At 32.8% G+C, this 12,579-nt stretch overlaps 1 protein-coding gene across 1 annotated transcript in view; it reads right to left on the bottom strand.

Moving 5' to 3' along the window:
- The window catches only part of LOC134542117 (histone deacetylase HDAC1), a 50,275-nt gene extending 38,661 nt beyond the window's left edge, over positions 1–11,614 (bottom strand). The window contains exons 1-2 of the mRNA XM_063386084.1: positions 11,462–11,614; positions 680–792 (exon numbers count right to left, since the gene is read on the bottom strand). Of these exons, the coding sequence (XP_063242154.1) occupies positions 680–792; positions 11,462–11,510 (162 nt within the window). The 5' untranslated portion in view covers positions 11,511–11,614. The remainder of the gene's footprint in view (positions 1–679; positions 793–11,461) is intronic.
- Positions 11,615–12,579: the final 965 nt, after the last annotated feature.

The raw sequence follows: 12,579 nt of genomic DNA, 5'->3' as shown, positions 1-12,579 counted from the left end.
TTCAATATTAGTAATCTCTTATTTTTCAGCTTTTTTCTATAGTGCTTTATAAAGTCTAGATTACATACAGACCACCAATTTTTCGATATATACAGGTAAATAACTATACACTGGCAGAACGTCTGTCGGGATCTGAAAGTGATATAAATTATTTTGCACACTTGACATTCAAATTAAGAATACAATTACTAACTATATCTGATTTCGAAAAAGGTCCCCTTCACCCTGTTTTCAGCCCGGGCAACGCCGGGTACTGCAGCTAGTAAATAATAATTAGCAAACTCACAATTTAATTTGAGAAATTTCCTTTTTATTTTTTTTCCATTTGTAGGTAGGAGTGATAAGACTTTTAGGATTTCGGGAGGGATACACATCCCCCCTCCCCCTGTGTACGCTACCAACTAGATGAGATGAGTGAAAAAATGAAAATGAACAATCAAGAAATGAGTAGGTGGGGAAACGGCTCATAGCAACATCTGCCACGTTTCCCAATCACATAATATCAGTGTTTACTCCAAAGAGAATTGAAACATTATTACCTTGGTAAGAATGAAACCTAATCACCTTGGTGAGAAGACAAGTCATCTGACCACTCAACCAGTATGTCGAACTACTGAATAAACTGGGAATACATTATATTGCAAATTTACTATGTTAATAGTGTCATCATTTTACTTACATATATCTCCATCTTTCTGTACAGTCCATAATTAAGCAATAAATTGTGTGTCATTCTTATGCGATGAGGCTTCATCGGATGTCCCTGTCCATAATAATAATTGCCAATGTCACCTGCAAGATAAACAAAACAAAAATATACATAAAAACAATTTAAAGTGTCTATAAATAAATGGTAAACCAATTTCAAGAACCTTAAGAACCTTTAAATTAAATTTTCTCACAAACATTTTTTAAATCACAGGGTGATTTAATATATACCAGAAGGAACCATAATTTTGTCACCTAATAATAATGAGGATTGTATTAACCAAACTATAACAAAATTATTTATTAAAGTCAGAACTTTTTTTATGATTTCAAAAAATAATTAAAATATTAATATTTTTATTCTAAGATACTACATGAAAAATACTCCAAAATAAAGTAGAATGTGCTCTAAGATCAACTAGCACGTTAATTTGTACAGTACCAAGAAGTACTTTTTAAGAGCCAATAAACTGCAATACATACTACGTACTCTTAACGGGCAATTATAACAGCAGTCTCATCTAAGATGTTTGTCCATCCTACACTGAACCTAGGTAATGACATAAGTACTATTTTAATTGAAACTACGTATATTTAATTTCATAATTTTGTCATGTTTAAACTAACCATTCTTTAAGTCATGTAATTGTTTTCTCAAAGGGCAAAAACAACTTTGTATCACATAATAATAATAATAATTTTTTGTACTAAGTAAAATGCTTAGCACTGTAACTCCTATGTACTTTCTAGAAACAGTGAAAACAATTTGTATTAATGAGTTTTGTAATAACAGGAATTTTATAAACACAGTTTCACTGTGAATATAATAATCAAATTTAAGTATAAGCAAATGTAATATGAAAATTACCTACTATTCACAGGAATGACCCAATTTTGAAGTTAGAGCTAAAACCTTTTAAAAAATTATTTCTATATGATATAAGCAGTCTCCAACTATTTACATTTAATGTATGACTATTAAGTGAAGTAAGGCATAAAAAAAAAGAGCAAGTTAGGAAATTAGTTGGAAATTAAAGATTTGTGACACCCCTGGATGATCTAGCACGGAATTCCCCCAAATATATTCTCCCTAGTACAATCAACATCATCAGACTTATATAAACATTTGATAGTCTCCTTATTTTGTATGATTGTGCACATAGTTAAATTGCTTAAAACTAAAGCACGACCATCATAGTGTGGCCTTCATGACATTCTGCACACTATAATACTTCTAATTTTGTCCTTAATACTTGAACATGATGCATTACGCTCTCACTTGGAAGCCATGATTCCAACTGCAGGTGCTTGCAGACCTTGCTTTGTTTTGTGCGTGCAAGACTGAAGCTCCTCACAGCCCAGTATGGCCCGGCGACAACGGTACCACCTGGCGGCATATGCGCGGACGTAAAACATTTGGTCCTTAACACTCCATAGCCCCAACCGAACTTGCCATAGCTGGTGTTTATAAAACAGCCGATAGCGTAGTCAGACGACCGCACGCATCTCTTCCCCCCTAGTATGGCTAACTGTAAGCAACGGTAAATCTGCTGTTTACCGAGTTGAAACAGACTTTGTGGTGGTTCCCGATTTTTTTTTGCTCGTTGCAATTTCGTGATAACTGAAATTTACAGATGTGCTATTCAAGACTTTGGTAGTAAAATTAACATTACGCAAAATGAATTCGCGCAATCTGAAGACAAGCTAAGTGAGGGATTGGTGTACTTCCAAAGACTGATAATTCCTTAAAATAGTGGGGGGGAAATTTTGCAGTGTTGTCAAAACCTTTGCAAGATAGCAGTAAAGTATCTTGGAATACCAGCTACAGAAGCAGAAAGTGAGAGTTGTTTTTCATTAGTAAGCAATATTGTGTCAACAAAAAGAAAGGCCTTGGTTACACAATATTTGGAGGAATAATAAGTGTTTCTTCATGAGAACCAAATATTATTTTGAAGATTTGATATTACTCCAGTGTTTTATGTTAATCAAATTAAATCTTAAGTTTGTTTGTTTTAGTATATTTACATTTTTATTTAATTTTTAGGCCTAATTTATATTTTACTATCGTGAAGGATATTAGAGAAAAAACATATTTACAATATACAAAATTGGCAGGTGGCATACATTTAAATTGATTTTTTTCCCGATACAGTTCCAGTGGGAAAAAAGTTTTCCTGCCCGAAAATTTTCTGAATCAAAAAATCATTTCCTGTACCTACAGCTTTACAAAATATGATAATCTTCAAAAATCAAATATTTTACTACCCTTCTAGCGAGTGTTTTAAAATTTTGGTTATTTTAAGAAAGAAAAAAGGAAAAGGGACTCATAAACCCTAAAATAATATTTGAGATTATAACTAATTAAGTCTTGCCTACCTGGAAATAGAGCTGTGCCAAAAGGTTTTACATGTTAATTACTATTTAGTGCAATTCAGCCATTTTTAATTACATCATTTTCAAACAAAAATGCACTGTGCATTACAAAGAAAACAATGACATGTCATAGAAAAAAAAATTATTGTAGTTTTATGTTTTTATGTTTATATTTTAACTACACGTAATTTAAAATAATTAGCAACAACAAACTTTATTAAGCATTTATAGATTGTTTGCTTAACTGGCTATTCTGAAGAAAAAATATAATCAACTAAATAATTTTTTCCTTCATCTACAATCAACATTGTTATTTTCCTACAGGTCTATGTCATATAAAAAGCAGATTTTTTTTATCTTTTAACTATTTTACATTTCTCTGGTTTGTTTACTTTACTGTGCTATTTTTTCCATAATTGATGACCATATCCAGGTCCATATGTGAAGCTTAATATTGACAACACCTTCTGCACATACCCAATTAATGCTAAAAGCACATTTATCCAACTTGGTAAAGCACAATTCAAAAATTTTGAAATTAATATGTTAATGATTTCTACTATTCCTTACCAATTATATTGTTTGATTTTTTAATTTTATTTAGTGGAAAGAATTCTAGTACTATATTATGTTTTATTTATTGAATGGTTTTGCTAAACATTTCAGTTTGGTAACATTCTCTCTCTGTAGGAATCTTTTATATTTTTGATGTGCAAACATCTTAGCTCTCTGTATACAGCATTTGGTTGGAGTAATTTCGTGAAAATGGAATGGAATGTGTGACAACGGTGCTGCGTCTGCGCAGAAGTCTCAGAAACCTTGAAAAGATGGCGGACGCACATGTATCAACATAGACTCATAGCTATATTGCCACTTTGGTAATTATTAGGGTACATACCAAAAGTATTGGCATGCCAAATGAAAGAAACGTTTTGATAGTGAAACTACCCTGGAATATATTGGGTAAACTAAAAATAGTCCTAGTAAAAAGTAATCCTAATTTTAAAATGACCTAAAAATAACTGGCTTTACAATGATTATAAAACGTATTCTACTTATTGTTTCCCAACGGTCTTGGTAGCAAGGTGGTAAGGTGTGCACTTCGTGAGTATGAGGTCCGTGGTTCAAATATTATCAAAAAAATTTTCTTTCTTTTTAATAACATGATAATACTGTTGAATCAGCTCAATAAGGTTACAGTTCGTTGGTAGGAAGTATATGCAAACTGATTTCAGTTGTTTAAGCAAAACCAAATTCACAAACATATGATATGTGTTTAAAAATGTTTCCGGTTAATATTTTGGTGTGAACAATTTCTAGTATTAACGTTTAATGAATTTTAACAAGATGGGCAGTAGTTTAATATAATTATTTATCAAAAATCAAGTTCAAATCTGGGATCTTATTGACTGCAACTTTTATTTTGAAAAATACTTCAAAGGTAGCTCCACGCTTGTAATGCTTTAGAGAACCAACATACTTTTTTTAAATATCTTTGACGCCATGTTCGTCCCAACACAATTTTCCTGGCTAGTAAATACAGGTACTTTTTAAGTTCCTATTATAGAGTGTTCTGACAATTCAAGTTTACTAAATGTAATCCAGTATAGTTTCACTACCATAAAGTTTAATTTCACACACCAATACACTTAGTACATCCCCCATGGGTCCACCAACTTGAAGACTTCGACTTGTGGCTATAGCAGCAGTTTCTGCATGCAAGTGCATTATATTTTCTACCTGTCATATTTCCATTGTGTAATGCATTCTAATTTCATTGCATTTCTGGTGCTTACCGAACTTTCACCCTCAACGCACCTAAAGAAATATAACCTCAAAAAAGATAGTACCATTTTGTTAAACAGAATTATGGGTAGGTTTTAAAAAGGAAATATTTTTTTTTACGGTTTTCTCTTACAATGAAAAATTTTCATAAATTTATTAAGCTCAGCATTGTTTTAAATCATTCCACATTAAATTTGGTGTCTGAGTTTCGTATTAAAAGTTTATTTGCAACATGAAAACACAAGAATTTGTTAGTTACCGAGGTTAGATTTTTACACATCAATGGCGAGTACTGAAAGACTTGCTCACAATTTTTATTAATCAATGGTCAGTCTTTGGAATGTAATAGCCCTAAACTGATTGTGCACAAATTAAATTAGTAAATTCAGAATTTATAACTGTGCTTTCTAAATTGAATTAATGAAATAGTGTCCATGTAAATTTGTGAGATATAACACAATTATTTAATTAGGTAGTACTACCATATTTAAATGATTTTCTGGTGCATTAAATAATTTTTTTAGACGAATGTGTGGACGATCCATTCATAGGACATATGGTGAGACTGAAATAGTTGCGGTGTTGTTTATTTGAGTAAATTTTTACATTGCTAGTTGAGCAATTTTTCTAGGAAGGCTAAGTTTTGCATGTTTAATGATCATAACTAAATTGAAGGGTTTGGTTTGAACAGATAAGGGTCATCCATGTGAAATAAAACCCTTTTGATAAAATTTTTACCTCACCATCTCAGATTTTGATGAAATTTTGCACAGATGTTACCTCCATACAGATTAACAAAAATATACAATTTTAGAATGATATATCCATCCGTTTTGAAAATATTGCTTTGTAAATTTTCGAAAAAACACTAAAAAAAAAAAAAAAACGACAGGCATATTTTAAAATTACCATAACTCTTCTCCAAATTAAGTTAGAAAGGTGAGACAGGTATCATTTTGCAGCATTTGGTATGGCCTTTCATGTGATATGTAACACAATAATGACTAGAAAAAAAATAATTTTCAAAATTTTTAAAATTTAAAATTTTGGAAAAAGTGCATTTTTAATTTTTTTTCAAAACATTCTATAAAATTTTTTGTACAAATATTAAATTGTCTACAAAGTTTCAAAGTGGAGAGTTAATGGGTTCATAGTAAAATTAATTGGTAATTGTAACCATATTTATACTTTACCCAATTATGATATTTAACCATTTTTATAATTATAATAAGTTATGTTGAAAGTATAAACACATAAAATTGATTAATAATCACTAATAACACAATTGTAATTAATTCTAGTGCTACACTTGCTTGTCTCTGATACAGGATTTCAAAGATTAGTTCAGACAAGCATCCAGCTACTGGGGATTCCCCTAAATTTGCTTTGGGATTTCCCTAGCTTTGGGATTCCCCTTACTTTGGGATTCTCCTTGCATTGCCTTGGGATTCCCTTAGCTCTATGATACCCTTGCTTTGCCCTGGGATTCCCCCCTAGCTCTTTCAGAGTACTGTACAGTAGTGGTTTCAGCTAGTTTATGCTAGGAATCTGTATCATTCTGGTGTAGTATCAAAGTTGTTAGTACAAGTATCAGTGCTACGCCTATATAAAAAGTGACCATTTGATTTATATTATTAGTGGAGTTTATGCATTCTGAATTGAGAATGTTGATATTTATTTTTAAAAAAGGGAATGTGTTCATCATGATAGTGACTGAAACCCTAAGGTGGGCAGTTTACGGTAAGAAATGGTCCTCAGTGAATCATTTTTGAAGTTACAGTGTTTTAATCCATTAAAAAAAAGCAATCACAACATTAGGGAAAAAAGAAAATTAAGGAATGTTACTAGTTGGATGTGCAGTTTGTTTTCTGGATTGCCAAAGGGAGCAAACATTTGTGATAGCTGTAGAATAGAAATTACAACATTACAAACTGCTACCGCTTCTTCTTCTTCTTCTACTCACCAGGATAACGAATAAAGTTCAGATTCTGATAAAGATCCCAGTTTTTCTGCACCCTCAGAGGTGATTGGTTCATTAAATATTTCACTACAAGGGCTAGGAGAATCTCTTATTAATAGGAAAAAATTTGAATCAAAAAGTTATGCAACCAGAAAAATTAAAACAATTGACTCCAATATCAAAAGGAAACTTTTTGAGTTGCCAGATAATTTCTCTGAGGATGATGGTGAAGATTTAGAGGAATACGTTTTGCAAAACCTCAAAGCCAATTTCTTGAGTTCTACTAGTAGGAGCAAGAAGTTAATGATATTAACCTGTTTACCACCAAATTGGGGAGTTAGAAAAATAATGCGAGAGTTTGATGCACCAAACTACATGGTACGACAATCAAAAAAACTCTTGGCTAAAAAAGGAATGTTAGAAAGTCCTAACCCCAAACCAGGCAAACACCTCTTAGAAGATGTAGTTGAAGCTGTCCATTTATTTTATGAAAATGATGAAGTCAGTAGAGCGATGCCTGGTGTTAAAAACTGCGTAACAGTCACTGAACCTAATAAAAATAAATCAAAAATATCAAAAAGACTTATTTTGTGCAATCTGAAAGAGGGATACACTTTATTCAAGGAGAAATATCTAAATATTAAAATAGGTGTTTAAAAATTTGCAGAGCTTCGTCCAAAGCATTGTATTTTAGCGGTTTCTAGTGGGACACATGCAATGTGTGTATGTACAATCCATCAAAATGTCAAATTGATGATTGAAAATGCAAGATTATGTGATTTAACAAATGGAGAATTCAAAACCTACAAACATTGCCTGCCAAAAATGGTATGCAATCCACCAACAATAATTTGCAATATTGGACATTGTACATATTGTCCTGGTACTGCAGCAATACGGACCGTCCTTGAGAAGTCATTTGAAGAGCACCTGATACGAAATATCACATTTCGGCAGTGGATTTCAGTTGACTGTTGCAATTTAGAGACACTGCAGAAATCATCAGCAGATTTCATAGATTTACTCTGTGACAAGCTGTCAATCTTAGTCTGCCACGACTTTATTGCAGAACAACAGACCTCTTTCATGAATCACTTAAAGGAAAATTTAAAAAAATCTGAATTTGCCATCACACTCGACTTTTCAGAAAACTACAGTATGGTTGTACAAGATGAAGCCCAGACTTACCACTGGACTAAGGGACATGCCACAGTTCACCCGTTTGTGATATATTATAAAGGAGAAAAAGGAATTGAACATTTAAACTACGTTGTAATTTCTGACTGCCTAGAGCACAATACAGTTGCTGCTTACACATTTCAAAGAAATTTGGTTGCTTTTTTGATTACAAAATTTAAAAACATTCCTCATAAGTTCTTTTACTTTTCAGATGGGTCTGCTGCCCAATATAAAAATAAGACAAATTTCATTAATTTGAGTTTTCACAAGCAAGACTTCAACATATCAGCTGAATGGCATTTTTCAGCCACAGCTCATGGTAAAGGGCCTTTAGATAGAGTTGGAGGTACGGTTAAGAGATTAGCAGCTAAAGCTAGCTTGCAACGGCCCTACAAAAACCAGATCTTGACCCCTTTCCAGCTTTATGAATGGGCAGTAGAAAATATTTGTGGTATTAATTTCACTTACACTACTCAAGAGGATTACATAGTGTCAGATATATTTTTAAAATATTGTTTCAATCAGGCAATTACCTTCCAAGGAACTCAGCATTATCATGCATTTATACCTGTTGACTCAAGCACATCAAAAATTACTGTGAAAATATTTTCTGGAGCTACACATTCATCACAAGTAACCGTTAGAAGATCACTACACAAACCGCAAATAGGAGACGTAAAGGGCTATACTGCAGTTGTATATGACAAGAACTGGTGGCTAGCTTATGTTATGGAGAAAAAAACGAAGAAATTGATGAAGTGAAAGTAACATTTCTCCACCCTGCTGGACCATCACCATCCTTTTCTTATCCAGGGAAACCAGATGTATTATGGATTCCTCTCACAGATGTGTTATGTACAGTAAATCCTGTGACACCAACTGGAAGAATTTATGTGCTATCTGAAAATGACATAAAAACCAATGAGGAATTTTTCAAGTACTGTAATTGAAAATTGCAATCAAACATGTGAGTGATGTGAAGTGTTCTTTATATTTGTTTTCATATCTATGCACAAAATTAAAATTTATTTTAATTCTGCTGGGTTGCATACGATTACTTACGGGACAGAACTGAAATGTATCGAAAATAGTAATATTTATTCTCTTATGCACTGAGGGTCGAGCGGTCGAAGAAGTCCGGGGAGAATTGACAGAGAAGACCGAACGGAAATCTTACTGCTCTCAGAGGCAGGCAGTTGGCTGGCTTCCCCCATCCCCCTTTTCAGGCTCGTTGAAGAACATGACACCCCGCTGGGAAATAAGGAATTCTAAGAAAAGCGGATTCTTTCCTCCTACTCCTCCACTACCACCCCCCCTCATCCTACCATAGCTCAACCGTACAGCACGTGTGTTGTGTTCTTTCTTTGCGCGTTTGGGAGAAACTCAGGATCTTAGCCTTAAATAAACTACCCTTTGTTCGAAAGATCCTGGATATAACAAAAATATTATAATGAAAACAATGTTAGAAACAAAAAAAGCATTCCATTTTGGATTTTTATTTGATCTGAAGACGATGCCTTCTACGGTGATTGCTACAGTGACACTGAAGCTGGTGACGAGATCGAAGACTGTGCTGACGCACCTAAAGCTGACAAGATTGAAGAATGTGGCGGTGTCCTGAGACCGAAACATCGTATATGTTCACCAATATTCAATTTCATTATTCATTGTTACAGCACAATATTTGTTAAATTCAGGATCTTTCAATGGAATAAATTCAAACATCAAACAGCAAGCATCATGTACCACAGGATTAATGTATTCAGGATCATGGGATAGACTTAGATACACAATATAAAACTTTTACCACTATGTACTTGTAAACTGCATACAGTATCAAAATTATATTTAAGAGAATTATTACGAAATTTTTTTAGAAGTTTTAAAATAACTACATTTTTGAATTTAAAACCACATGCAAATGTCTTGTTCCAAGAATTCAACATTACAAAAAATATATCCTTGAATGATCCTGCTATTGTAAAATAATTCTGCCATAGCTCATAACATAATAGAAATATTGCAATGCTGTTCTACACAATAACTAGAAAGAAAGGGTAAAATTCTAGTTTAGGGACTTCTGTAAAGAAAAAAAATTCTGATTTTTTTTTTTTTAAGTTGTACTTATCCTTTAGGTGGTTATTTGAGACAAGAGACAAAGTTTATTATATTTAAAAAATTTCAACAAATTTATACCTATGTGATATGATGTTCTCATGTCAGTATGTACATATATCAATACTGCCATGTTAACTGTGTTTTTGTATTTGTTTTGGTCCTACTTATATCAAGTGTGGTATTTTATTAATAATAACAATATTCTTGATAGGTATCAATAAGATACTTTCTGCCACTTTCAAATCCTATAACATGCAAATATAGTGAAATAATTTATGTTGTATATTAATAGCATAGCGGAGACCATTTTCAAAAATGTGGGGATTTGAGTCAGTACGTTACAGCTGGGGCCACAACTGTTTTCTACCCTCAATTTTTTCAATGTTCACTTGAAATGGAAAACAAAACAGGGTGGAAAACAATCTTGGCCATAACGCACTAACAAAATTCCTGTCTTCTAGAAAGCAGTATTAGCTACGCTGTATCTCTGCAGAACAGAGGATCAAGTTGCAGGTAATATCATGTTAACAATAGGCTGGTGACAACAATCAGGTTAATCTCTCCTTGGAAACAGTATTGGACGTGCTGATAAAGCACAACACTGCAACAGCCATGTCACTGGATAGTATCAAGTAAACAGTACTGCGGCCGCCAAGTCAATGCACAGGCTACCTAATCTAACCTATAAATGGCAATTCTCTTAAACCATTAGGAATTCTGAAATACTGTTTTCAGCGTAAGTAAAGGAACTTCTTAAGTTTTCGAAAACCGATTTAGAATTTTATAACTCTCATTTTATACAAAACAGCGAACCTAACAATTAATCAAAAAACTAAAAAATGTATTTAAAATCCTAAACACATACACACACAATAGTTACAATTGTTGTAATGATATTGACATGAATACACCACTTTACCTACAAACTTTTTCATCAGAATCTATTACGAATTTTCGAACGCTGTTTCAGGGTACATTGAGGAAAGTTTGTTGTATTCAAACACAACATTATTGGAATTTCGATTGATTTTTTTCCGGGAAAGCCGCTACTGTAGAATTTGCCTAAAAAGTGAAACATTTTAAGAGAGTAAATAGAAAGTAGGGATGATTGCTTGCCACCAAGAATGTGCCAAACAGAATAAAAATTAAATTTATATTGTTCCAATCTTCAAAGCAGACTTTATCAGTAATAAAAATAAATATTTAATTAAACAAATAATTCCTTCCAAAAGATCAAAAATAACCGATTTTAAAAATTTGTACTAACACAAAAGCATCATGACTGCTAGCCCTTATTCCCAGGACTAGCTTATAGACTTTAAACAAAAAAATACTTACTATCGTAATAATAACAAACACGCTTCTTGCTATGTGGAGTCGCACTCATTTTTACTATATTTTTCTAAATTTAAAACATTTCATTCTCAAACTGAAAACAACACAACGTATTCCGCTTGCCAGTCAGGAAGTTGTTATTTATCACGAATGTGATACTCAAATCTTTGGAAGGACATCCAAAACAGAAATTGAAAAAGAAAGAAAAAAGAAAGAAAATTTTAATGGAACTAAAAGACACCATTTTAGTACCACACGTTTTTATTTGAACAATAGTTTGATTGATAAAGGTGATATTTGGGGCTTTATGACTATGGGTTAAAACCAGGATTTTCTGGGAAATATAAGGATGGGTAGGGAACATAAAGAACATTATTAGATGTAGTAATTGTCAAACTTGAGGTGCTAGCAACATAATCTATGATGGTGGAAGGGACAAACGATCATAAGATCTGCTTGGAGCAAAAGGTCCAAAAAGGGTAGATCAATATGCAGAGCTGGGAAAAATACTATGAAAATGTATTTGAAATACAAATTACAAAATACCTGTGTACATTTATAACAATACAGCTACAAAATACTCAAAATAAAATGTAGTTTAGATAAAAAAAATAGTATTTTAAAATACAGATGAAATTACAAAATACATGCAACATTTTTGTGAGCAACGAAGGACGAATTCCCTTTAAGACAAACCAGTCTTTCAAACATTGTGTCAATCAAGCTGTGGCGTTTATGGATGTGTATTATACCTGCAAATGAAAACAACCTTTCAACAGGACCACTAGAGGTTAAACTTGTATTATATCGTAAGAAAAACTTTCGCACCAGTGGATAACCATCTAGCATACTCGTGTGGGTAGCCTTATCTTGTAACTATTGTAATAACTCAAGTTCAATTTTGTTTGTTTGTGCAACACTTGATTTGTTATTTGTATTGACATCGAATGCAAACCAATCATATTCTGCTGGTGTGTAACTGTTATTTTTGTCATTTCACAGTGGGTTTATGTCCTTTGCAGCCACTGTTAGAACCTCTTGGGTCCGTTTCCTTGTGCTTTCTTTAGTTGCAGTTGCAGGTAACCAACACAATTTGAAGTATGGATGTGCACATGTTGCAA

This window comes from Bacillus rossius, chromosome 1 (assembly GCF_032445375.1).
Source record: "Bacillus rossius redtenbacheri isolate Brsri chromosome 1, Brsri_v3, whole genome shotgun sequence".
NCBI lineage: Eukaryota > Metazoa > Arthropoda > Insecta > Phasmatodea > Bacillidae > Bacillus > Bacillus rossius.
Note: the sequence above shows the minus strand (reverse complement) of the source record. Positions and strands in the feature narration are given on the sequence as shown.